This window comes from Loa loa (assembly GCF_000183805.2).
Source record: "Loa loa unplaced genomic scaffold supercont3.503, whole genome shotgun sequence".
Classification (NCBI taxonomy): domain Eukaryota; kingdom Metazoa; phylum Nematoda; class Chromadorea; order Rhabditida; family Onchocercidae; genus Loa; species Loa loa.
The window spans coordinates 1,739-29,230 of NW_018108683.1; the positions used below are offsets into that span (position 1 = coordinate 1,739).

The 27,492-nt window shown below is 35.4% G+C and overlaps 4 protein-coding genes across 4 annotated transcripts; 2 read left to right on the top strand and 2 right to left on the bottom strand.

Annotated features, from left to right (window-relative positions):
• Nucleotides 1-298: 298 nt before the first annotated feature.
• Nucleotides 299-2,528, top strand: LOAG_03312 (cation efflux family protein; the record flags this gene model as incomplete). The annotated part of the gene is made up of 6 exons (XM_020446284.1): nucleotides 299-480; nucleotides 761-981; nucleotides 1,129-1,333; nucleotides 1,611-1,718; nucleotides 1,887-2,002; nucleotides 2,201-2,528. Exons 1-6 carry the CDS (start codon nucleotides 322-324, stop codon nucleotides 2,526-2,528), a joined length of 1,137 nt encoding a protein of 378 aa, XP_020303354.1. The 5' UTR covers nucleotides 299-321.
• Nucleotides 2,529-6,100: 3,572 nt separating this feature from the next.
• On the bottom strand, nucleotides 6,101-10,448 carry LOAG_03313 (acetyltransferase; the record flags this gene model as incomplete). The annotated part of the gene is made up of 14 exons (XM_020446285.1): nucleotides 6,101-6,380; nucleotides 6,518-6,762; nucleotides 7,003-7,130; nucleotides 7,241-7,458; nucleotides 7,525-7,616; nucleotides 7,730-7,919; nucleotides 8,179-8,354; nucleotides 8,520-8,706; nucleotides 8,810-9,000; nucleotides 9,075-9,130; nucleotides 9,246-9,290; nucleotides 9,554-9,711; nucleotides 9,883-10,007; nucleotides 10,253-10,448. 14 exons carry the CDS (start codon nucleotides 10,446-10,448, stop codon nucleotides 6,198-6,200), a joined length of 2,190 nt encoding a protein of 729 aa, XP_020303355.1. The 3' UTR covers nucleotides 6,101-6,197.
• A 515-nt stretch (nucleotides 10,449-10,963) lies between these two features.
• LOAG_03314 (hypothetical protein) lies at nucleotides 10,964-18,647 on the top strand (the record flags this gene model as incomplete). Its single annotated transcript, XM_003138851.2, has 24 exons — nucleotides 10,964-11,112; nucleotides 11,262-11,557; nucleotides 11,882-11,928; nucleotides 12,007-12,221; nucleotides 12,407-12,503; nucleotides 12,572-12,687; nucleotides 13,309-13,403; nucleotides 13,743-13,904; nucleotides 14,007-14,121; nucleotides 14,596-14,823; nucleotides 14,905-15,085; nucleotides 15,217-15,340; nucleotides 15,425-15,634; nucleotides 15,773-15,918; nucleotides 16,061-16,179; nucleotides 16,312-16,418; nucleotides 16,534-16,652; nucleotides 16,812-16,992; nucleotides 17,061-17,134; nucleotides 17,305-17,409; nucleotides 17,518-17,726; nucleotides 17,799-17,947; nucleotides 18,052-18,207; nucleotides 18,325-18,647. 24 exons carry the CDS (start codon nucleotides 10,964-10,966, stop codon nucleotides 18,393-18,395), a joined length of 3,471 nt encoding a protein of 1,156 aa, XP_003138899.1. The 3' UTR covers nucleotides 18,396-18,647.
• An 887-nt stretch (nucleotides 18,648-19,534) lies between these two features.
• On the bottom strand, nucleotides 19,535-24,442 carry LOAG_03315 (glutamine-fructose-6-phosphate transaminase; the record flags this gene model as incomplete). The annotated part of the gene is made up of 17 exons (XM_003138852.2): nucleotides 19,535-19,830; nucleotides 19,964-20,167; nucleotides 20,322-20,441; nucleotides 20,528-20,664; nucleotides 20,856-20,970; nucleotides 21,053-21,179; nucleotides 21,312-21,463; nucleotides 21,571-21,648; nucleotides 21,982-22,187; nucleotides 22,361-22,431; nucleotides 22,629-22,698; nucleotides 22,798-22,902; nucleotides 23,051-23,192; nucleotides 23,409-23,596; nucleotides 23,703-23,828; nucleotides 23,963-24,064; nucleotides 24,328-24,442. The coding sequence occupies 17 exons, from the start codon at nucleotides 24,440-24,442 to the stop codon at nucleotides 19,786-19,788; spliced, it is 2,103 nt and encodes a 700-aa protein (XP_003138900.1). The 3' UTR covers nucleotides 19,535-19,785.
• Between the last annotated feature and the right edge of the window lie 3,050 nt (nucleotides 24,443-27,492).

Genomic DNA, 27,492 nt, shown 5'->3' on the forward strand with positions numbered 1-27,492 from the left:
GCTGACACTTTCTTTCATTTTCCACAAATTGCTCATCAATTATTCAGATTTCGACGCATATTTTTTGTTAATTTGACTAGAAGTCAAATTCAGGAAATTCAGATTTTGATTCGAAAATCTTTTAAGGAAATATTTCAATCCAAATTCGACTTTCGAGGATATAAGAAGCACTTTTTCCACCTCTCAAATTTTTAGCAAAAACTATTTTTGATCAATAATTTGTGCTACTCAACGTAAGGAAGTAACGGCTGCTTCCTGTGCAAGCGTAAAAGCATTTTAAGAAAAAAAAATGTCCTTTAATTCCAGTTGATTAGTTGATAAATGAGTGAGGAGGAAAGGAAAACCTTGCTTGGAAACGAGTGTGAAAGTACTAACAGTTATTCGGGAGATTCCCTAACTAAACATACGGTAATAAACCAGCCCTGTCAAGTTAATGTTTCTTTCTGGAAAAAAAGGCAGCGCAAAAAACTTCTCCATAAGGTTGTATTTCCTTCCAAATTTCAGTTTTTGTTTTGTTAACTAATTAACTATTTTGTTAATGTTCCTGTAATACAGCAACCTCTGCAAATTGAGATAATACAGGAATAAGTGCAGCATGTGATATATTTTTCTAAAAGAATGTACTGCTCTTTGTTTTCTTAACATGTGAATTTGTGATACAAATAAAAGAAAGGAGTATTATGCAGAAATCAATTATTAGTCCATAACTGGAATCTGAAAGCGATTACTTCAACCATTGACTAATCTGTAGAAATTGTAGTACAACGAACATCAGGAGCGTCTACAATCCTTATACCGCCATGATGAACAGCTTTTCACACATTATTTGCATGGAAACGCAGTGAAAACGCCGAATGACGAAGAGCAACGAAAAAGAAACATAAATAGGCTTTTGGCAGGAATAACTTTTGCAACTAATATTATTTTGTTGTTTGCCAATGGGCTTGCTTCGGTATTGTCCGGTTCTCTTTCCATTATCAGGTGCACTTTTTCAAAGATTTAAAACTGTTTGTAATCCCAAATGTCTCTAGGAATTCTGGAAATCTTGCAGTTGTTTAACTCACATCTTTTGCAGTTCTTAAAATTCAGAAATTTTCATGGAAATAATTAAAAATTTGCTTAACTTAGCACATTCCTGGATTCGGCTGTGGACTGTGTTAGTGGAGTATTAATTTATATTAGTACTTGGGCTATTAATAATACGGATACATTCAACTATCCACGAGGACGAGCACGCTTAGAGCTTATCATTGTTCTCATTTGTTCCGTCATTATGGGTGTCGCCAATATTATGATGATTATTCAGTCAATTGAATCAATTATCAAAAAGAGTGTGAGATGTGCTTCATTTCATAAATAATGATAAATTTCGAGCAAAAATACAAAAAAAAAAAAAAGAACGACCAGTTACCTTGCGATTTCTAATTTAGATCGATAATTAAGTGGCTGGAAAAAATCTCAATTTTCAATTTCATTACTCATTTCAAATTTTTCCAAATTTTCAATGCTTCACTTTTGACTTGTTTGAATTTGTCAGTTGATAGCTCAGTTTTAGCCAACATTATGACCTTTTGAAATACTGACAATCTTTGAAAAAATATCATTTGCAGATATACCCAAATGCAAGTGTAACTACGATTTGCATATTAATTAGCGCTTGTGTCATAAAAATATTGTTGATGATATTTTGCTATAAACACGGTACACCTGGCTCACTAGTTCGTTTTGCTTCTTCAAATTTCCACCTCAATTTAAGGACTGAAAATGGAAGTAGATTCACGAGAAACAAATTAGATCTGTTGGTAGTTAATCAAGAATTATATCTGTATGGTTGGGAAAATAACTATAACCTGTATAATCAGAAATAATGATGAAAGCATTTGCAGACATTAGCGATGGATCAGCGAAATGATATAATAACAAGTGGGGTTGCACTAATTAGTGCTTTTATTGGTGACAAATACTGGCTTTATGCAGACCCGATTGGAGCCATTTGTGTCTGGTGAAAATACTGTCTTTCCTGACTATAGTTCTTGGATTTCATTTTGTCTTTGTTAATCCTTTGCAAATTCTGCCGTTTATGACGTTTTTTTTGAAGCTGCTTATAATTTTTCCCTTTCATTCTGATTACACTTCCACTGTTTGTTATAATATTTAAAAGCTAAGTCTTTGCCTAAGAGTGTCGGATAGCTTGTTGCAGTACATTTGTGGCTTGGTCGTGGTTTTTCAATGCAGCAGACAATATTCCAATGTTGGTCGGCAAACGTAGTGATCAGGAGAATCTATCACGCATCATTCGGATCTGTGTGGAGCACGATGAGCACATCAAATGTCTGGATCATGTTATGGTTTATCACACTGGTTCCTTGGCCACAGTGGAAGTACACATTGTGCTAGATGATGATTTGCCGCTCAAAATCACTCACGATATCATCGAATCGCTCACAAAGAAAATTTCGGTTTTACCATTTGTTGAACGAGCATTCGTACATGGTGATTACCGTTGTGATGGTGACTGGGCTGCGTAAGTTTCTGTTCCTTCATTTCTACTTATATATATTTTTTGATTGACTAACTGCAAAAAAACATCTAATCTGCGGAGTTTGGAAGTTTGGAAAACGACATCGCCAACTATTATTGAAATTGTTATATTTATTTGTACGTTGTGATCAAACATCGTTAGAACTTCTCAAGTGATAGCAACAAGTTTAAATTGTCGTTGTGAATTTAGATAAGTCAAGTCTCTATTTTGTTTTCGTAGTTTTGCTTGAATCAGTTACTGCATGAAACATATTGAATTTCGGATCGGTTCGAAATTTCGTCATACTGAAATTTAAAATCTTTTGGAAATATAGAAAAATATGTTTTGCTGTTTCACTCCATATGTATCTGGCTCTTAATTTGTAGGTTATATGTTTTCTATCTGGTAATGCAAATATGATACTTTTGATAAAAAATCAGTTTTAGAGATGATGTAAATAATGTACTAGATCCAAGCAGGTTGTGATTGTGGTCACTTGAAATAATGATCTACCCAAATATTGAAGTGCTAATTCATCACTTTAATTAAAAATCTCAAAAATGAAGGATAACGGATTATACATTTCTCGAATAATTTTGGTTGATCAGTCACAGCATTAGCTTCATTAAATTAGACTCTTCTACGTTCGGAGTTCATCAAATGATTCTAATCTCAGACATCAGAAATTAGTTAATTCTAGTACCACGAAACAGAACAAGAATAAAATAGAAAAGTTTGCATCTTGAATTTTGAAACTCTATAATATACTCTTAGACGGCAAATCTGCGAAATGGGAAGGTGTAATTAACTTGCTACCAACGTTGATAGCATGTTTGAAAAAACACGAAATAATATTTGAAAGTTTAGTGGCCATAAATAAAAGCTACATGAAGAGTATTCTTCCGATCCAGTCCCATTTTTGCACCACTTAGTAACGGAAGAATTGTATTTTGTGGAATGACTGATATTGACATAAGTAGTTTGATTTGCGGTAGAAAAGGTAGAAAAGATGATAAGCAAAAATTGATGACAGGTCATTGAGTTCATTGAGTCTTTTTCATAAGGTTCAATGGTAATAAAAGAAATCTTTTTTTAAGCATTACTTTTTTCTTTTGAGAGAAGAGGAAGATGCTATGCTATAAAAAAAAAAAATGAAAAAAATCATATCTTAGAAAGTATATGTGTAAAATAAAAGAAGTAAATGGAAGTACGAGAATTACACCTACCAAAAAGATAAATTAGAGTGCATAATAAATTTTCTTGTATGCCTATAACTTGAGTAGCCAAATTGACACTGTAACTCTGTCTCGGATAACTCATTTTTGAATTCTGTAAATTATTTGAAGTCAAACACATCAACGACTACTGAAGATGTCACAAGTGAATTATAAAAGCACACATAATTTTTGCATTATAAGAGAAGTGATGAGAAGACCAGAGAAAATCTCTTATGATTTCCGAACAAACTTCTAAACAGGGACATTGCGGACATCGGACCTTTCAAATGCAGACTAATCATATATCATTAATCATCTCATTTCAGCACTTCAAGCAAACAAGTGCTAAAAACTCAAGTAGATTTTATCGTTCAATGAATATAAATTTATTTTTGAATACTTCTATTACGACTATCAAAAGTCGCGAATGATGCTGTACACTAAAAAGACATTTTGCAGTTCAAGAAATCCGTTTCTATAATTGGGAAGTTTTCCTTTTTAATATTAAATCCAGAAGCGGGAACTTTCCGCTTATAGGCTTAAACTTTGATGCCATTTTTCTTTTCCCATTCCACATCTTTTTCTTTATTCACTCATCCAGCACGCTCCCCGTCCAGCTTAGCTACTTCAGCTCAAACTGCAAACATAATCTGACGAAAAGTATCGCAATAAGTTTTTAATTACTCAACTCATTATTAGTTGTGGTCATCACCGTGAAACATCGTGAGGTGGGAAACAAGGCGCATTACGTTGCGTTCGTGCGACACACAATTCAGACCTAACTTGAAGCCAATTAGGTGCAACGGTTAATCTCAATTTTAATCATTGAATGCTTATAAACGTTACTAACCAACTGCTATCGTATAATAGTGATTTTGCTTGCTGATTTGTTTGATAAAGTTTTTTTTATTATATTCCTAAACATAATCTTTTCATTCATTTTCGGGTAAACGATCTACCTCCTCTCTTTTTTCAAATGGATATTACTTGCTCTCAAAAGGAACAAAAATATAAATGTAAGCGCAAACATCGTAGTAATTACCTTTCATTGTTTTCCGTATAAATGCCTCAACTGTTCAAGTCAAAAAAAAAGAAACATTTTCTTCCTACAGTACAAAACTAGTGATTTGCTGTCAGTTTAATGCACTATTTTAAGAATATCGACTAGAAAGGTCATTTTCATCCCAAGCTAACAGCCTCTTTCAGTAGAGTCAAGAAAAAGTTTTTGAAAAAGCCCCTCAATTTTTCTGAAAATCCTTCAAAAGTTTTTCATCCAGCAAACTAATTTTGTTGCCCCATATTAACCCTTTTCATAAGGACAATAGAGAAATTATCTCTAGAAAATGGACAATGAATTCAGAAAGGAATTACTGTGAAAGCAATGAAGACAGTTGTTGTAGAGTGGCAATAGAAGACAGAAAAAAAAAAAAAGAATTGGAAATAATAAAGAACACTATACATAACGTGTACAAGACGAAAAACACTATAACTGTATATTCAAATCATAAAGTAAATAAATAACGTACGATAAGACCACCATTCCATAAATCGTATCAATTAATGATTGATGAACAAAAAGTACATCACGGAGTAGGTACTGCAGAATAGACATTAATTTTTGACCACTGGCAGGACAAATATAATGTAAAAGGACCACCAAGAAAAAAATGGGATTCGTTCAGATTTTCAATTTAAAACACCAAAAACTTGTGATGCAGTCGAAACAATTGCTCAATGATCAGACAACTAATAAACAAAAATTCAAGAATAACTATGAATTCACCTCTGAAAATGTATTTTAATCAAACAAGTTTATCCAAAACTGATCTTCCTGCTAAAGGAGACTGAGAACCCATTTGATAAAATGAACAGTAATAGCAACGTCGCTTCATTTTACTCACCATTGAGTTTTTCAAAAATGCCTGAAAAACTGTTTTCAATAAATAAACGGCTACCAAAAAATTAATATTATATGCTAACAGCTAAAGGATAAATCACAGCAGCAACCAGAAAGTTCGCAGTTCGCACAACCGGAATATATTTGTTACATTAATTCATCCTTCGATTAAGAATTCATCCTTCGATTAAGCTAGCACTCCGTCAAAGAAAATGCATAAATCAAGGGGTATGCAAAAACCAACCAGTTGTGCACGAATTAAAGATAATTTCTTCCATATCTTCAAATAATGAATAATTCTATTATTTAAACGGCTTCAGCTTCATAAGTTGTAGCTATTCTACTGAGTGCCTTATCCATCGCCTGGGAAACTTTTCATCATCCTAGAAAGTACCTCAGGATACAATGAAGCACGGAGTTCTACACTGTAATTTAATAGTATTCATCAAGAGTATTCAACAAAACTGGTGATATTATAACAAGCGAAGTAGAATATAAAAAATTCGGAACATAACAAAGAATATCGTTGTGCAAAACAGAAAACAAATGAATAATAACAGCTCTACAGTTCGGGTTTTGCATCAGGAAGTTCTGGATATATGTCCAAATATGGGAATGCTTTTTGACATAGCTTTCGGGCAGTCTCTGCCAAATCATATCCTGCTTTATAATACAAAGTTTTAGGTGCATTGAATTTGAAACAGTTGTTAAATAACCGTCGAAGATCGGCAACAAACAGTCTTTCCTGCAAATAAAAATTATGAAATTAAGTGTAACGTTGAACTACCAAGTAATTGACAGTATTATAATTTAACATAAAAAAATGTTAAGTCATTGCAAAAAGTTCGCTATTACGTAATTATGATGCAATAAAAGACTTACATGCACATAATACTTCGCTCTACAGCGCTCATTTATTGTTTTCAAATCAGTAGGAAATTTAATGTAACCATAGTATTCCGGAACTTCCTCCGCATTTACTGGTTTTAGAAATGGCCATGACGATTTATCAGCCCGCAATTTATGAAGTATGCTTCGAATTTTGTGCTGAAGTTCTTCATGTGGCACTGACTCATCTTTACATTGTTCTAACCCAGGCAACTCGGCATATGGAACTAACGATCCTTCTGAAAATTATTTTTGAAAGTAGAATTAGTAAAGAATGACGTTGAATATTCTGTAACCTTTTTTTTTGCCGTAATTTTCAAAATCATAACGTGTTAGATGGAATAGCTGCTTACAATAACGACCGCACTCATTGTTTTAAAATCCAGATCACAGTGATGACTAAGCAACACATATATCAACAAAGCCATGATAATTTGTGACTCGAGCATAAACTATAGACAAAACACATGAAAACTAACCATGCCACTGGAAGACGTTTTCAACTCCTGGACATTTTTTCTCTTCCTCGAAAAAACTTTCTTTCACGGCATTTCGATAAACATCGTGAAGGCGTTTCAAACATACCGCAAAGTTTGTATAAACTATCCTGAAGATCATGTATAATTCCATGATTTTTTTTAAGAATCAAATTTCCGTTCCATAATAATATTTTCAGTAAAATATATTAGTTCATGAAATGTTCGTACAGTGTTATACCATGGATGTAATTGGCAGCCCATTAACGTTGCCCCTTCATAGTCTTTGATGTAACCATGATACTGCTTTTTGTCCATTGCTATTTTTTCGGAAAAGCCTTGTTTTTTGAAGTAACCAACAGCAAATTCATCTGCATATGTCAAGAAGTGATATATATGACAAGCTTCCACATGATAATCTTTCAAATGATTCATCAAACGAGTACCATAACCTTTTACCTAAAAGTTCGACTCCTTTATTACCAAAAAATAACAAAAACATTATCGAACAACCAATGAAACAACCTGTTCATTTGCAGTTACAGCGCAAAATACGATTTCGATAAACCCTTGTGCTGGAAATTGCCTAAAGCAAATACCTCCAATTACACCTCGCCCTGAAAATGAATTAAATGTCCTGAAATGTTCAAAGGGAAGAATTATCAAAACACAGATAAAAAGGATATAATGGCCATGATATCCCTAATTTAAAATTTGTTAATACTACGACCTTTTTTGACGATGACCAAATTTTTGTGACGATTATCGAAAACAAGCCTCGTGATATACTCTTTAGGCATGCGAGGCAGTTGTGTACTAAACAAACATTGCAGCTGCAATAACCATGCCAGCTTTTGACGGCTCTGATCCGTGTCGAAATTATTTGAAATTACATGAAAAGAAATGATACCATTACATTCCTGAAATTTTTACAAATCTTCAAATCCAAGTGCGTCGAAATTATTTGAAATTACATGAAAAGAATTGACACCATTACATTCCTGAAATTTTTACAAATCTTCAAATCCATATGCCAGTATTCAAACATTTCTTAATCTCTAATTAGATGTCAAGCCTGCATGACTGCTTGTAAAAATTAACATTTTTTACTGAAGCTCAGAGTAAAGTTGAAGACTCAACAAAAAAAATCACAACAGATCATAAATAAGCCCAAACTACCTCCAATCGCGATACTTCACTCCTAGCAACGTCTACTTCAAAAGCATCCATTCTATGCACCAGAGGTTTCGATGTCCTATATGTCAATTCCATACGAGCAATTAATCGTACCATCAAAGACTCATCAACCTCACGTCCTATTTCAAGTTGCATACTTGAATTTGATTGTTCAGATTCTGAAATAACCAAAAGAGAAATCAAATGTAGAATTCAACCATTGAAAACACGCTGGTGAAACACTGTACACAAATCTATTTCATAACCATAACTTCGTGAAAAAATTAACAGTGAAATTAAAACAAAAGTTGCACGAAAAGAAAAACAACTTCGGAAGGACAAACCTGTTCCAAAAAAATTTGCAGTTATGTCTAGATGAGGCTCGACAACCCAAACGGAACATCCTCGTTTGAGAGTGGGGCGAGAAACTCCCTCAGGAAAAGTAAGTAATATAGATGAATCCGTCAGCGAGTCATTGCAACTCAAATTTTTTCTTAAGTCAGATGCAAAATCAATTAGTTTTCCGATGACCTGTAAAAAGTATCAAGGGCTAATATGAAAAAATAAGAATATGGTAACTTATGGTTTGTAAATACGCTTTTGATTTGATAATATGAAATCCGTTAAAACGAACCTGATCTTTGAAAAAATTAGCACGCTCTTTCACGTCACTTATAAAAAATGGAAGCAAAGTGATTAGAAATTTGCGACCAAAGATCTTAATAACACAATATAGTCGAAGAGATCCGTGCTTCTTGGGCAAGGAACAGAACCGCAACCACCTTGCATAGATGATACGATAAGATAACAGATTTGGACAGGACACTAAAACTTTGTAGATTAACCAACAAGAACTTTTCAATACCAGGGCAAATTTGAATAGAATGGAGGTAAACAACCTGTTTCTTCTGCTGTCAAATCTTCCAGATTCTCATTAATACGATATCGAAATAAACTACAAGAAGTTCATAACGAATATAATTAATTGCAATTGTTTTTTGGAAAATTAAGCATTCTTTCTCACATTTCTCTTGCAATAATCTTACAGGCGGTATGTTCCAGTCATTTACTGCACGTAAAAATTTGATGCTGTTTCTACAATATTTTCCAGTTCCCTGAAATTTGTTTCACATTGTTTTTACGGACAAAAAAAAAAAGTAGAAACCAGTTCAAAACTAAACAAATAAAAACAGCGACAAAAAAAGAATATGTTCTAAAGATAGAGATCATCCCCTCCTTATCTGTAAGAACTTGATAGAACGGAGTTAAAAAAAAGTGCAGCGAAAAGAGATTGCAAAGCACTGCCCTTCTCATATATCTTTTGGCACGAGAATATTTTTTTTCTTTACCGGGCTTAATAAGCAAATTAAAACATTACTTTTGTTTCCCACCGCTTTTGTTGACAACGAAATTCGAAACAATGTCTTCAATTGATACAGGCTCAAATGGTGGAAACCCAAACGAACATGTAATTGATCCTTCACAACTACCGCTGCTGATTTCTTTCGTTAAAGCTCTCTGAGTTTGCTGAACGACCTGCAAATACTAACATTTCCATCGTATCACCATCCAATGAACTTTGCTAAGTAAGGAATCTTTTTCCAAAGCTACATAAATCAGTGGGAGAGTAGTTAATGAATCAAACCATTTGAATCTTTAAAACAATAATAAAACCACTGGAATATTCCGAAAATTTATTCGCCACACCTGCAGAATTTCAGAAGACTCGTCTCCGATAAGCCTTTCCTGCATTTTCTCTGCATCTGACATCATCAACAATAACTTTTTAACATCATTTTTTTTCTTCTCTTGTAACCTGTCTAAATGTCTTCCTGTAAAGTACAATAAGTGATATCAGTTAGTCAAAGAAGTTAATAACAATTGCCCATATGTTTTATCAATCCGTCTCGCAGTGAAAATGCGGCTGCATGTCAAAACAATAATGCATTGGCATTTCAAAAGAGGCTCATCATGCCAACCGTCCCAATAATTTCATATCATAAAAAGCTGAGATTACAAAGTTGCTGCGCCAATTTGGTATTTTGCCTTTTATTTATTGAAATGAATATAAACAAACCAAGAGAGTGCTTGCATGTTTCGCAAGGTGTTGAGAAAAGAACGTCATCAAGAAAAGCACTGGTTATCACATAGGGATTCTCGCTATCACACATTAATTTCCAACCGCGACAATGACACAGAGAGCATCTCGTGTGCATCGCTAGTTTTTTCCAGCTTTTCTCATCTAACAACTCGTCTTCGGACAACAACTTCATGTCGCTACAACAGAATTAACGATTAAGATGGAAGTAGGATAGAACAAGATAAATAACGGAAACCAACAGACATCCCTTCGACCAAGAATTTCGGTCAGACACCTCAGTACTTCTCTTAAAAGAAGAAACCATAGGACAAGTCCGAGGTGAGGTGACCAGAAACCGTTACAGGACAATTTAACCACACTTGACGCGGCTATCGGTCACCTTGTTAACAGCAACAATTCTGCTGCAATTCCCACACAGATCTTTGGTAGGGATCCTTTGTACTGTGGGCTATATGACAAAAGGGTGACGAGTATTTCAGTGAAAATTGGCTATAGCTGGGGAAAGGGAGGGGGGGAGAGAGCTTTACTTCACTTCCAGATATTATTTGAGTTCAGATGTGACTAGTAAATTTCTGTTTGTACGCAGATTTATATATGAAGCTGAGCTATGGGTCTTCTGAAATTTCAAGAGATGGCGAGATGCAATAGTTAACTTTCTAGTTGGACTAGCAAAAATTACAGGCGCGAATGGAGCAAAATGGAATGAAAGCGAAGCTTGAAGTGGAGCTGATTAAAGACGATCCAGTAGAATCTCTGATTAAAAATGACAGTGCCGAGGAACTTATTACCCTAACTTTACCTACCCAAACGCGTCCTAACAAAAGGAAGCACATCAGGTTCCGCATTTTTCCATTATTTCTTTCAGAATCCGCTTCATAGTTCTCATGGTCTAAGACAGCCCAATTCGGTCTCTGACTGAATGGTCTTCAATCGTTTGAGTATTATGTAGCATCCAAAGATGGAACGTACTTTTTTTATATTTTAGGACAGATTTTGATGAAATAAAGGTGTCATCCGACGCAGCTGAGGCGCAAAGACGAGAAAAAGAGCGGCTAGAACGTCTGTCTAAAATATATGAATCGGAAGTCGGTGATTTGGTAGAAGTGCAGTGCAAAGGAAAATTGAATGCCGGTGAACATCCATATGTAAAGTTGGAGCCAATATCTAAGCGTTTGAAGACATCATCCTTGCCTGATGTAAAGCCTTCAACGTCTTTTATGGACTATGATGTAATAGAACTAAGTAGTGATGAGGATTCCGATGTCGACTGTCGTCCACTTGGTTTGTCTTGGAGCTTTGTGATTTTTTTTGCCATAAAATTTGCATAAGCATTTGTTGTTTGCGCAAATCTGCATATCTCAAATCTATATTACTCGGTTGTTTCCTGCCAGTGTATTATTCTACAAACCATAAATGATGTCGAGCGGACGTTATCGAAGTCGGAGTTACCGTGATTTTCATCCCTACGATGGGATTCTAGGAAGAAATAGAGGTAACTGTTCCGAAACAACGACTGCTAAAAATTTTCTCGTTACTTGTTGCCAAGTTTCTTATTTTTTTCGAAACACTTTGTCGCCAAAGTTTTCTCGGATGGGAACTTTTCAGATCTAATCCAACCACTGCCATTTCGTCGACGGTCATCGTTATACAGGGTGTGTTTTGTTGATTGCTTTTTTTCACTAAATTGTTGATTTAGCGCTTTGGAAAAATTCCTCATTGAAAAAGTGCAGGTACTGCACGAAGACGTGACCGATGAGCTGCATCGTGTTGAACGTGAAAGGCTATGTAAAAAGCTGCTTACGGAGGAGGAACTTGAAAGTAAGAAGTTAATGGGAGGTCGACTGCTTGTGAACCCAGGAAAGGCATCTGATGAACCCGATGTCTATGTCCCTTTTCATCTCAATGATGTGCTCCAGCCGCATCAGCTAGGAGGCATACGATTCATGTTGGTTCTTTTCCTTTTTATTTGATTAAAGGTTCTTGTCTAGATTTATTGTAGAAATGGATCTTCATCTCCAACCTTCCAATAGTAAAAGGATGGGAAAGACATAGGATGTTTTATAAAAAAAACTGAGTAGAACCGTAAACGGTGCGTGTGTTCTTTGATATATCCCAAAATGTGGATTACAGGTACGGAAATGTCATCGAAAGTTCGAAAGATTATGGGAAATCACCTGGTTTTGGTTGTATTTTGGCACATGCAATGGGGTTAGGAAAAACGATTCAGGTAATTATTTCAATCTAAAAAACTGCAAATTTTGAGAAATAATGTAACAAGCAGGTAATTTTTTCCAGATAATTGCGTTTACGGACATTTTTGTTCGCACGACGAATGCAAAAAAGATATTGATCATTGTGCCGGTAAATACGATACAGAATTGGTACTCTGAGTTTGAAAAATGGTTGCCTAAGTGAGTTCTTTCCATCGCTTTCATGAAATTATTTTAAGAATTCATTTTCTTTTTGGATTCCATTTCTTGTTTGCGTTCTTCTGTCTTTTTTGATATCTTCGGTTTTTTCTGTCTTGACTGAGTTAAAATTCAGTTGTTGTCCGTTTCATTTTGCTAATTTATTTTTTCTTTACGAGTTAATAACTCATGGTCTTGTTATATTCTCTCCTTACGTCATCATAATTTCGTAAGACCGAGATATGTGTCAGTTTTTAGGATGTATCGATGACCGTTTTTTTTTCTTTTTTAATAAAATTTTGAGGTAGAATTGTTTAAAAAATTCGGTTATGCGAATTGATCTATGTAACTCGAACCAGAAGTGAGAAATAATTGAGTACAAATCAAGTGATCTTTCAGCAACTTTTTATTTGCTATGAGTAATGGGTAGTGGAAATGAGTAAGCAGTGGATAAAAAAGTCTACAAAAGCTGTGTGTGGAAATCGTATTGATAAATTTTTTAGTCTGATTTTCACTTTGTATTAATCATTGCCCACTATAGCAACTGCAGATTATTTTACGGGCTGTCTTTTATCGTCATAGTTTTCCAGTTTATTGAAGTTAATTTCCAATAATTTTTTCCAGCATAGTCAATGAAGCCGGCGAAAACATACGTCCATTTGTAGTTTGGCTTCTGAATGATGCAGTAAAAACAAATGAACAGCGCGCAGAATTAATACGTTTGTTTTCAAATGCTTTAAATAAATCGACGTTAGAGGACGTAGGACAGTTTTGTTGTAATGAATTTTATAATGATATAAAAATTAGTTTTCGGTTATGAAATGCTGAAGAAAACATCAGCGACACAGTAACTGGTAAAGAGTAAATCTGTGAAGGAACATGGAAGTGCAGCAAAGTAACTGGTTGGGAAGTGGAAGTGTTTAGTGTGGTATGAGTTTTTCCTTTTTGGTTTTTAAAATGAAAGGGTTGTACTGTAGTGCTGATTTCAGCGACTCTTTTTTTCTCGTATGATGAGTTAAAGTTATGCACCGATTTTGATGGGATTTATTAATATTCAGAAAAATGGCACACAGAAGGAGGAGTTTTATTAATTGGTTATGATATGTTTCGTGTATTGGTACAAATAAAACCAAAAAAACGAGTTACTGGAAGACCCAACAAGAAAATAGAAGAAATCGTTGATCTGGAAAAGGAAGAGCTGGATGCAATAGCTTTATGCGGTAAGCTTTTATTTCTGTAAGATTGTTACTTTTTATTTCTAATTATTTCTAACCGCATTATTTCTAACCGATGTTAGGCTGCCAACTGACCATACTTTGCAGCCGCTCGAGAAGCTTTATTGGATCCTGGTCCTGATTTGGTCGTGTGTGACGAGGGTCATCGTATAAAAAACGAAAGAACAGGCATAGCAGCAGCTTTAAGTGCTATAAAGACAAGGTAATCTATAAAATATTCACAAGAGATAATAAAAAGTATATCACTAAAGAGACTAAGGTTGACAGCAGATCAATTTCTCCTAAAAAAGGGAAGAATGAAGTACTGGGATAATAATTTTAATACATGGCTTAAACCATAAAAGTTTGTTCCGTATTTCAATTTTTATTTGCAAAAGAAGCTGCAGTTTAAGGAAGTGTTTTGTAGATTATTAGCAAGTAAATGCATAATAAACATATTGCGTTTCCTAATGAGCCTAGACCGGTACACACAACCGTGCAGAGGCTTCCTAATAAGACTCAGTCATCAAATCAACCTATTATAAGCTGACTAATAAACTCTTAGTGGGTACTAATAAACTTTTAGTGGGTACTAAGGTAAATAAATGTTTGTAAACCTAATTTTGTGTACTGATATGAGATATTTCATGAGATACGAGATATCTGAGACTTTTCAGGATATGAGACTTTTTTTCAGGCGTCGGATTGTGTTAACGGGTTATCCCTTGCAGAACAATTTGATGGAATATTATTGTATGGTAGATTTTGTAAGACCTCATTACCTGGGTTCGAAGAAAGAATTCAGCGTTATGTTTGAAAAGCCAATAAAGAATGGGCTCTGTATTGATTCTACACCGTCGGATCTCAAAATCGCCCGTCAACGCACTCATATCCTTGTTGAATTACTGAAAGGATTTGTACAGCGGTACTAACTCAAATTGCAACATTTTGTTCTTTACGTTCTCAGCATCTATTTTGCAACATACAGAGAAGTAAAAAATTGCAGGCGAACACATCATTTGCTAAAAAATATCTTGCCGCCGAGTTACGAATTTGTTGTATTATTGCGTAAAAGCCCAATACAGAGAATGCTTTACCGAGCATTTCTGCAATATGCACAGAACGAAATTAGTGTTAGCGGAACTGCAGTCTTCAATCCGCTCAAGGCGTTCGCCGTTTGTTCAAAGGTTAATTTTTTCATTTGTGTGTAATTTTTTTGGTGTTCTTCATTTCTGAAATACACCATATTTTCTAAAAATTTCACTTACCAGTCTGGAATTTAAAAGATATCAGTAGCATAGCAATATGTTTATTAAAGATTTGGAATCATCCGGATATCTTATATGAAGTTTTTCAAAAAAGGAAAATTGAATATGAGAGTGAAATCAACGAAAAAAATGCGCAACTCATAGCAACAGAAGATGTCACCGATGATTTGACAGGTAAAGCGTGTTTTATTGATGGGTATTTGTAATCAGATTATACCCTTTGGTGTTCATTGTAAGATAAATCCAAAAATACTTCAGATACAGCTTTATCGCTTGCTTTAATTGATTCGTCAACGTTGCCTGCTGTATTAAGCGACCCGACGGCGTTACATTCTTCGCTAGATAGCTTCAGTTATGATAATAAATCTTTTTTTGACGAGAAATTCTCTGCTGATGATTTGGATACAATTTTGCAAGACACTGGGGGTGTATGTCTAGCAGCGGAAGAGATATCTCAAATAGCACCATGTATGTTGTCACTGATTGGTTCCTAAGCTAAAATTTAATGTTTTACTAAGAAAATTTTTTGACACATTCTCATATATGTAATTCTGTTTGGTACTTCCATTTTTGTCTTCTTATGGCTGAGTGGTTGGATTTTTCAAGCATTCTCTGCTAATGATAATGCGACTGCTGTTCACCCTGCCGCGAATGGGATTTCTCATAAAATGGGCGTTCGTTCGAAGCATACTACTATCGCTAATGCTTTACTTGAGGAACTTAATCTTGACAGGGGGATTAAGTACGATTGGGTAAGTTTGAATTATTTTTGACTATGTGAAGATCTAAATTTGTGGAGACAGTAATACTGGGACCTCTTAGTTTGTTCGAATTTGACAGGTTGCATAATTCCTAATTCTTTGTTATCCAGGACATACAAATATATCGCTTTAGGCTACATTTGCTCTTCACGGATACAAACCTGGTATTTTGGAAAATGGTTATAAAATGGTAGTATCGTTAGCTATTATTGAACAGGCTGTAATGAATGGTGAAAAGGTGTTACTCTTCAGGTACTTCAGAATTTTATTTAATAAAATCTAATTTCAGCAAGGTCGAAATTTTATTTTTTTTCTACCAAAAGGCTTTAATTTCTTAGCATAGGCTTGATTACTTGTATCATAGTTTTATTTCTACTATTTTAGTCAAAGTCTGCTGACTCTCAACCAGATTGAACGCTTTCTTGAAACATCGAGCTCTGTAACTGTTGGTAACGAAAAGCTTCACTGGAAAAGGAATACTAATTACTACCGTTAGTTTTGCTTTGCTGAACTAATCGAAATCGCGATGATTAATGCATCTTCTTGGTAACGTTTACGAAACATAATTTTCCGATCAGTGCCTAAACCGTTAAGGTACAACTTCAGGTTTTGATGGGTCAACTACAGCCACAGAGAGGGAAAGATTGATAAGTCGTTTCAATCGAGATCATAATATTTTCCTCTTTCTTATATCAACTCGTGCTGGATCACTTGGAATAAATCTCGTAAGCTTCACACTTCTTGCTTTCAGGAATATAGACATTAGCCTTTTGACATTAAAAGTCTGCAGTGTGTAACTCAGATAAGACTGATTCTAATCGTATGAAATATACCACTGTAGTTACTGTTTTTATCCTTTGCTTTAAAAGCATAATTTTTTGAAGGTTTCTGCAAGTCGTGTTATTATCTTTGATGCTTCTTGGAATCCGTGTCACGATGCGCAAGCCGTATGTCGTATATATAGATACGGTCAAAAGAGACGGACATACGTGTATCGTTTAATTACAGACAACAGCATGGAGAGGGCCATTTTCAGTCGTCAAATTGGGAAGAATGGATTACAACGTAAATTATGCGTTGAAGTTATCACAACTTTTAGTTTCGTAGTTGTTTTTAAACACTTATATTTGTAGAACGAGTTGTGGACGATAAGCAGATGGACATAGACATAACGAAGCGTGAATTGGAGCAGCTTCTTGTCTACGATGTAAGGTCTCATATTTATTGCTGTATGTATTTATTGTACGATTCTTAGATTTAACAAAAACACAGCTGGAAATTACTGTCATTAGTATTGTTAAGTGTATTCAAGTTTGCCTTGATGTTTGAGGATGGTCGCTGTTATAGATGATATGAATATGCGAAAAATCATTTTAGGAGGCACTTGATGTGGCTGCAGAAGAATGGAACATAACTACTTGGCAGATTGATGACGCTTTGCTTTGGATGACAGCTCTCTCTCACTCAAAAATGTTTTCTCAAGTGAACTTTGGTTTTATCAGTTCCAGTTATTTTTATTTACTGATTGATATTGCTCAAATGTTTTAGTATTCGTTTCTTCATCAGATTTATGATTTGGATTTTTACCAGATCCCATTCTTGCACGAAAGCCTATTGATGGAAAGAGAAGATCGGCTAAGCGAGGAAGAAAAGCTTGAAGCGAGGATGCTTTATGAAAGAGAAAAACAAATCTACAAAAATGGAGATTTTGATTATGACTGGACGCTACGTGGCGGTGGTCGTGGTAATGAATTCGAGGGTCCACGAATGCCGTTCTCACGAATGTGGTCTTCAGCATCGTAAATTTTCAATTTTTTCCTTTATTAAGGTTATTGTAAGAGTAGTCTAAGATAATAAATCATGGTCTTTAGGCAACAAATGCACGGTCCAGTGCCACTTAGACCAACACCAATGGCAATGATTCTTGAGCGCACCATGGAAAATTTGAATAATCAGGAACCTACAGCTACATCAAACGAACATCCTAACGGACATGCCATACAAATTATTACTGACAGAGGTATGTTCTCGTGTTCGAATAAAGGAAATGCCTTATTGGTTTTGAGGATCAGTCTCGATGACAACTGCTGCTGATGGCTCCTTATTGTTTACTAGTTCTTGTAGAAATGGAGCTTCCATGCTTAACCGCTCCTGGACAAAAAGGAAAAGTTGAACTACATGAAAAATGCTGGCTGGTGACTTTACCGAGTGGTGTTTTCATTCGATCGTTGCGTGGTGATGTTTATGACGCCCGTGGTACAGTTTATGACACGTCGAGATGTCAGTCCTTTTGATTACTTGCAGTTCATTGCATATTGTTCATGTCAATATCGTAAATATTATTCATTCGTGTTCAATGAATCTTTGAAATGGTTGTGTTTGACGAATATGTTTCAGATAAGTCAGGAAAGGAACAAAATTCATTTGCTCCCAGTGAGGTGATCGATTTGTGTGACTCTGATGATTGATCATTCATACTTATTTGGCAGGATTTTCGTTCTGTTTCTTGTCTTCCTTTGATTATATCTAATAGCATTCAGATATCTCCAGTCTTTATGTAAATTTACTGTTTTTTTTTATCCTTCAGCCTTGGATAGTTGCATCTGATGTTGCCATCATTATCTCTCTAGAATGAGGAAGTTATCAAAACACCCGACTTATGTGGTTAGACGTCAGTTGAAGAGATTCGACTGAAATTCTGATTAGTTTTTCATTACAGCATTACGTAGGAACTGTATGTTATTTTAATGAATGTTACGTAACTCTTCAAGATCTCTTAATCTTTTTCTTTAGGAATTAGTGAATTTCATAAATTATTGGAAACATGTTGACTACATAATGGCATCTGCCTTCGCCCCTAAATTGAATTTTATTGCAAATTGCCGAAAGCAGCCCCACATTTCTTTGACAATCTTAATCTTTTGAGAGTACATCATCCACGTTACTTTACGATCACTATTATGTCGTATGTTTGTTTGATTTGAGATAGCTTGTGACCTCCTAGACCCTAATTTAGGCCACACAAGTATGACTTTCGTCAAAGGAGGAGAGTGAGGACTAAAAGAGATTGATTATGCCACCCTTGTTTGGGATTTGCTGATCAACTTTTGGCAGTTGTTGAGTCCTTGCACTTCTCCAGCTACTGTAAATTTGTGTCTGTTTTAGAGGATGCATTTTAATATAAGTGCTTTTGCTTATGGTTTTTACGTCCAGTGATTCCTCAATTTAACTAATTTATTTCAATCTCTAAGGACTAAATGACTCCAGTAGTAGTGAAAGGCTTCTTTTTGAGAAAATGCATGAAATGGCTCCTTTAATAAGCTCTTTGTATATATAATATATACTGCAGTGTTACACCATGCTCCATTCAGTGAGCCAACTAGTTATTCCAAGACGAGCTTTTAGAAATGATACGATTTCATTGGAAAATGAACCGAATAATTCATTTGGCCCAACTGAACAGATTCACAAAAAAGAGCCGAGTAAAGAGACAAGCTCATGTTAAATGCTAGATTTTAGCGTGGGAGCCGTTACAAAAGACTGATGTTGGGTAAGTGGAAATTACTAATATATATATATATATATATATAAAGTTGAAATAAAAGATGGACGTATAACACATAAAAGAACAGAGAACCCCGAGATAACACGGTATTACAGGATGTAAGCGTTTATAACATCTCGCTGAGATATTAGATAGTACATGTGTGGAGGGAAGGAAAGGTGTCGAGATATCGATTTCTGGTTGTGCATTGATCCACAGTGAGAATGCAAATTTTAAGAAATTCCTGATCAGACAACATTATAAAGAAGATTCGATTTACTTCAAGTTAGAAAGCTGCATATTTGTTGGGCTTGTCACTCAACAGTAACTGATTTGGCTAGATTGCGTGGGCGGTCGACCTGAAAAATAGCTCTACCTAAATGCAAAGGACTCTCGTTTACTATCCGCAACAACTGCCTCGAAATTCAGTCCTATAAGGAATGAAGGCTCGCAAACACAGATGAGACAATGCAACTTTCTAGTAGAACTCACGTTTAGTCCTTTTAATTCAGCAACATGATAGCTGAGCAGTTGCAGAGGAATGACGGTAAGGACGTTCTGGATGCAGTCCACTGTTTTCGGAACACGAAGCACTGAATGCCTACCCTTCACGTCATTCTCCGGTACACCGAAGTCCGCGATAATGATGGGATCACCATCACGAGCAAGCACTTGTTGTAAAGCGTTGATTGATTTCTAAATTAGATAGTGAAATTTATGTCAAAAAACCAGAAACATTGGAATTAAAAATTACTACTAGAGAGAAATATGGGTGCATTTTCTTGGTGGGTCTCGCAAATTTTTGATTTTAATTCAAGAAAAGTTTTCTACAAGTATAAACCACAATTACACTATAAACATTATCGCTGCAGATAACCATGACGATGCTGCGATTCTTATCAACCATTGCAAGTGGTCCATGTTTCAATTCACCACTCATTATTCCTTCACAGTGCATATATGACAGTTCCTACAAATTCCTTCTAATTCAAAAAACAGAAAAGCCAACTGAATAAATCAAGTTTACGTCTCTAATCCGAACAGTTTTCTCTGTACCTTAATTTTGAGTGCACCTTCAAGACAAGTAGCGAAATTATAGCCGCGACCCATTATCAAAAGTGACCGTTCCTTGTAGATTTTTTTCGCTATTTCAAGTACCTCACTATCGAGTTCCAAAACTTCTCGAATCAAGTCTGCAACAAATCACTCTTTCTCGTTTTTTCTTAGCGATATTGACTGCCGTTGGATGATGTGATATGAGGTGTGCCATGTCAAACTGTTGAGAAGTACTCTTTTTTATATTAACAGGGGTGAATATTTAGAGAACAATGATTTGAAAATTGATCCCTGTCCATCTTTCAGTAAGCTTGACCAAAAGTGTAACCTGGTAACTGTCGTAATCCGTTGATAATATCGTCACGACGTTTGCGCATCGAAATGCGGTCGTCGCTCACTGTTAAAGCGAACATCACAAGCGATAAAATCTGCGAAGTGTATGCCTGTAACCAGTGCTTTTGAATAATTTATGATTTCCCCTTAGCAAGTTCGAATTTGTAATTCGCGGGAATAATTCATACATACTTTGGTTGACGCAACACCGACTTCAGGACCAGCATTGATGTGAACTCCGCAGTGTGTCTCACGACAAATGCTGCTCCCAACCGTGTTTGTAATACCTATTGTCAGTGCTCCCCGTGGCTTACAATATCTAGAAAATCTGCCTCTAAAATTTCGTAATTGTTCATAGAAAAAAACGAGAGTTCTCCGAAAGATTGAGAATAAAAAAAAAAAATCTGCAACATGCTGAGAACCATTTTTACTTCTCAGTTGCAATACCAGCCTCAAAGCGTTGAGAGTATCTGCTGTTTCACCGCTCTGAGATATGAAAAAGCAAACATCGTCACGAAATATCGGTGTTTCACGGTCCAAAAAGTCGCTCGCCAATTCCAGTACCACTGGTAATTCTGTCAATTCTTCCATAATTTGTCGGCACTATAAGTTCTTGAACTCTATTTCCGTGAGTTTAAAAACAAATAGCTATTTATAAATGACAGCAAGGCAGTAACTAAGTCTGATCTGTTTTACTGAAAAAACAGTACCGCAAGAGCTGAATGGTACGAACTGCCACATGCTACTAAAATTAGTCGCCTGCACCGTTTAATGTCCAGTAAATAATCCTGAAACACCAATGTTAACATATATATATAAAAGATGCTACCAGTGTAAATCCTTTCGTCCTTATTCAGTTCATTTATCGCTAAGCTACGCATCTTTAACTCTGACATGATTTATTAAGCTGTTTTAGTATTCCAAATTTAATGGAAGAAAGACAAGAACCAAGAAATATCTTGATAGCTTTAGCTTCCCTTCTCTTTCCACTTTAGAAGTTCACAACAACCATTTTATCTCTTAGGCATTATTGAGCTGATGACAGCGGAATTCTTTTCATGACTAATGATTAATCGAAAACGTATATAATTTGCCACCACCACTTTGAAAAAGAAATAGACCTTTATGCCTCCGAGAACAACAGTGCCATCATCAAGTATACGACCTCGCATTGTGTTCACGATAGAGTCTGGCTGTTCATAAATTTCCTTTTGCATGAATGTTTTGAAATCACCCATCATTATTTGCTGCAGTTCTAACGTCAAATTTTGAACCTCACGTGTTTGTGGGATTTCATTTCCACGTTTTATGCGATGTATTGATAATGCTGAATGACAAAATGCCATGTGAAAATTCAACTTGAGTTTTCACGGTCGAAAAAAAATTGACGCTTTCTCTAGAATTGATAACTTATTCTTGAAGTCCTAATTGTATTGACGCTGATGTTAAAAGTAATGATTAATTATGATTTCACTCGGATACAAAGTGATAAAAGCTAACATCCATTTTCGATCACAGCTACATCATCGTCTTCAAGAAATATGACCTGCTTTGTATGTTCAATAATTGCGCTAAATAACGGATATAACTCGCCAATAAAAAATAATTCTGTTCCAGTTCAAAGCTTCCAACTTCAAAATTGAAAAGAACATAAAGTAATTGGTGTAACCACACAACTACTGTAATACTTCAATTCTATTTCATCACATCCGACGAAAGGATAATTAAATAAAATAGTACGAAGTGAATGAATGGTTCAAAAAGTTACCTTGCATCAGATGCAACAAAATATTCCGCTTCTTTATAATCAAAAATTTGGAATGCCGCCACGCTGGGTGCTGGAAACCACTTTTACGAGTTAATACTTAGCATAAATCGAAGCTGTCTACAAAGTAGCTTTCAAACAGTAGCTTTCACGTATGTTTACAGAAATGAACCTTCTCCTCCTCTGATGGGCGTGCTTGTTTTGAATCCTGTTTCGATAATCATCGATGGTTCCATATATGACTCACTGGCGTATTCGGAGGATATGAAGCGACGAGCTGAAAAATTCTCGGAATTTGAAAGGAACAACTTTTTAGGTATCTTAAAAGCTGATATTGAAAAGCAAAAACTGACAAGCAGTTGAACATTGGTTTGGTTATTTGCTAAGAATAAAAAATGGAACTCTAGAAAACAATGCAGGCTCACCTTTACTGAAAAATACTGGAAAATGATTAGTAGACAGCCTTCCTGTAGTTTTGATTCCAATAAGAAGCGGACTACCACGTCGTGTCGCCACGAGCTGGCCAGGAAAACGATTGCTTTTGAAAGCTAATGCAAATGCACCTTCCTAAAATTTGATGCATAATTTCACAACAGCGATTTAGATACATATGAAACTCTGGCAGCTAGCTCCCGAGAACATTATCTCTTCAGTTCAAACTGGACTGCAACGATAATGAATATGAAAGAATAATGAACTTTCGTACTTTTTTAAATAAAAGGATAAACAAGCGACTGTAACTGTTTATTATGATGAACAATGATGTAAGTATGAAATACTAACAAGATGTTGGATGGTGGCCTCAACAAGCTGACGGAAACTAGCTCCTTCACACTTGTTTGTAATATGTTGAATCAATTTTACGATAACTTCGGTATCAGTTTCCGACTCAAATTCATAGCCTTTCTTCATCAAATATTCCTTGACCTCGCGGTAGTTTGTTATGATACCATTATGAACAACCAAGAATTCTGCAACATTATGGGAGGTATATTAAAAACAACCTCAAAATGAAGTTGAAGCTTGCTGGTATCGTATGATATTCAGTAGTTATAAACCATATTGAAACAAATATACCATTTTGAGCATTTGATCTTTGCGGGTGAGAGTTGACATCCCTGGGTGAACCGTGTGTCGCCCATCTCGTATGTGCGATACCACAATGTGTTTTGTAGATAACATCGTCACAGCAGACACGACTTTCTAAATACTGACTCAAATAAGCTTCAAATAAGCATTTCAAATCAGTACAAATCAGTATATAATTATGGCCGTCAAAGAAAAAATACTTATTTCTGGGATTAAATCATTCCATTATTTAATCACTAAATATATACCTTTTATATAGTCTTCGAGTACACTGACTTTACCAACCTTCTTTAGAAGAGTTACTTCCGAACCAATTTTCGAGTTATCCACTTCATTATCCACAGCAAGTCCTAAACTATCTACTTTTTGAATTTAAATAAAACTTCTTATTGTTATGAGTAAATGGAGAAATTTACAGATTCCAACGACCGTTAGCTGTCCTATAATTACCACTTGGACATCACAGCAATTACATTATTAATATATTACAAAAGTAAAATATGCGCGAAAAATTTCCTTGGTGATATAAGATCTCACACCAAACATTTGTCTTGTCAAAATTCAGGTCCTACTCTAAAAAAACTTGAAATTTTTTGTTATTTGGCATCTGTACCTGCAGAATCATAGCCACGATACTCCATCCTGTGTAAACCCCTAAGCAGTACATCAATTATTTCACTCCGCTTTCTTGGCGTTAAGAAGTTTAAATAAGCAAAAATCCCACACATCTCTGGAAACCCTGACTGAATTTTTTCTTCAACACTAAAACAAAATTCGATGTAAATTTCAACACGTCTCAGAATATATTGCAACAAAAAACTGCACAAGACGGTACTGAACGTTGACGCATTCTTTAAACGTGAAAAAAAACTGCATAGAATATGTACTTTGAATTGTTTGAGCTTTGAATTGTTTGAGCTTCCCTTTTTAAACATTTTTATGTACTGCTTCGGGAAATGAAGTATGATAAAAGAATGAATCAATTTTTCACTAAATAGGGTATAATAAGAAGCACACTTCAATAACACGTGGAGAGAATGATGTATTTACTTCTGAATTTCATTTGAAAAAGTGCATTTATAGCAAAAGAATTTACAAACAAAAGAGGACAGGAGTGTCAACATTATAGAAATGGACCCCATCACTGATTCGGTCGGGTTGAAAACGTGAGAAAAGCTGAAAAACTGCTCTACAGTGAACACTGTCATACAGACATACTGATGTCATACAGATTATTTCCCTCTGGATGATGACCGCCTCCAAAAAACTGGTCACAATTCCATTGATACATTTCTTCTCTCCACCTTCAAAATCCAGCATCTATTCCATAGTCTACGACATTAAATTTGGATCATCCAGAGGTATTATGTGGAAGATAAATTCGCTTAGCGATCACTTTTCAATTTCCTCTCGCTTCATACTGCCTCATACAAGTGATCCATATATTCGAAATACGGAACTGGATACACAACAACAACATAATATTAATAATGCTTGAATGAATGCAATGCATTTCAACATTTCAACAGATGTAAAAAAAAAAAATGCAATTAATATTAGAAAGATCGAAGTCCAACACGAAAAAAAAGGAAAAAAAGATAACTAGGAGAGAAAAACGCTGCCAAAGGGGACTAATTAAGCAGTTTCGAACAACAAATCTTGAAATCGAATTTGTTTTCAAAAAACTAAAAATTATTTTGGACCTTGTTTATAAAAAGAGTTATTGGAAGGGTATGTCCACTGAACGGTGGATCCTCACATAAGTATGCAGGGATGACTCACGAGTGCTCCCATTGACGCATTATTTGTTAAAGGTTTCATATCTACATCATGCCAGTACTTCTCGTAACTGCTGCCCATTTTGAACAAACAAGTTTTGAGAAAAATTCCCACCGTTTTGCTTGTCTCAAGTAGCAAAGAAGCCAACGAAGCCCGTGTTTCTCGGAAGTCGTGCATCGTGAGCATGTTTTCTGGACTTTACTCTGTTGCAGAGCCTTTCAGCTTTAACATATATAGTCTATTCTCATCACTGCTTATGTACCCACCAGTGACATATTCAACTCTTTCTGAAAGTTTATGGATTGAGAGCCAATTATTTTTCAACATACTCAGCAACAGAAATTACCAGACTATGAATTTCCATTATGCTGGTTGGCTCTGGTTCAATTGTAGAAAAGGACAATTCATTGTGCATATTCAATATTAAGAACAGATAGATGGATAGAGCCCGCCTAACTTTTCCAGGAAGCCGTGTATTGTAAGGAATAAAGGAGATGAGAAGAGGGAACAGTATTCTTCGACTTCCACTACTCTTAATCTCTGTTGCAGTATTTCAGACTTTAAGGTCATCGAAATAATGGAATGATTAAACGTTATATAAATACAAAAGAAACCAGTTTGGATATCACTCAACAATTAAAGAAATGGATGAAAAGAAAAAACAACACGACTTTTCGGAAATTCTCAAAGGAAGAGTAACCTTCTTCGCATGTATGTCTAAGGCTTTACAAATAATATCCTAATCTTTTCTGAACAAAACTATGGTCAGTTATTATAGAGTCATGAAAAGATATCCCGCACTATCTTAGAATGAGGGGGCTAGAGAAACGGAAAGAAGTCCATAACTTTATAAGTCCGTAGAACCCGAACAACTTGCCCGAACGTCCTCCACTTTTCTGGACGAGAGTAGACATTATAAGTGTCCCATCAAAGGATCGATCAGGTATAAGAGAAGTGTGGAAGTGCTTTCAAATGAATGTGAAATAAGACAGCCAAAGGAACCGAAACAGTTACTTTTATAAGAAGTTGATAGTTTGAGATCGAAACGCTAATCAAGTTAGTTCGGAATTCCCCGGGCGTTTTGCCTGACCAGTTGGCAATTGACGTCATCGAAATTGTGAGTTGTAACAGCTTTATATCGGATAGAAGGCGCACAATCCACACTGATCAACCAAGGACATTCTATCGTTTACAAGGAATTTGAAATATTAAAATTTTGCAACCAAGTAACCCTAACGTCCGAATCACTCGAGAAGTGCCAAATTTCTGGTTCTTGGCTTTCAGGAAGAACTATATACGCCTTTTCTAATTCGATTTTTCTAACTCTCTCGCATTGTCTATTGCGTCCCCTGTATAAGAACAAAATTCTTAGCTGTATCCGGAAAACTTTCAAGTGGACAGAGTAGAATATTTTAATTCATAACTTTCCGAGAAGGGAGTATGTCTTTTTCCGATTTCTCTGAACATGTGCAACTGCTTAGTTTGTACTTACCGAATTTTTGTTTTAATGTTGAATGACCTCACCATAGACAATCATTCAGACTAACAGTGAATTGTCAATTTTCAGAAAAAAATATTGCTGAGATTATCGATTTCTCTCCTTCCTCAGCTGAATACTGTTCTTGTAGCTGTCAAACATTTAGCAATTTCCAACTCAACAATTCGAAATATTACTAGCAATTAACCTTATTAGTTAGTGGCAATGTGCTTCCGCTCGCAGCTTCCCGAGGACAGTGTACCGGGAACCTAGAAATTTGAAATACTGCCATAAACTTCCTGGATGTGATGGATAGATTTAGCTGATCAAAATGACATGACTAAATGGTACTTCACTCACAACCTCCCGGACCAATAATGTCATCGAAAAAGATTGCATTCCAATATTATTTCAGCACCTTTAGAAATATCTGCATAGCTCTTCTTTAGACATTTTACTATTTTATATTAAGCGGACATCAAAGATGATACATCATGGATGTAAGTTTAAACAGCAGTCGGG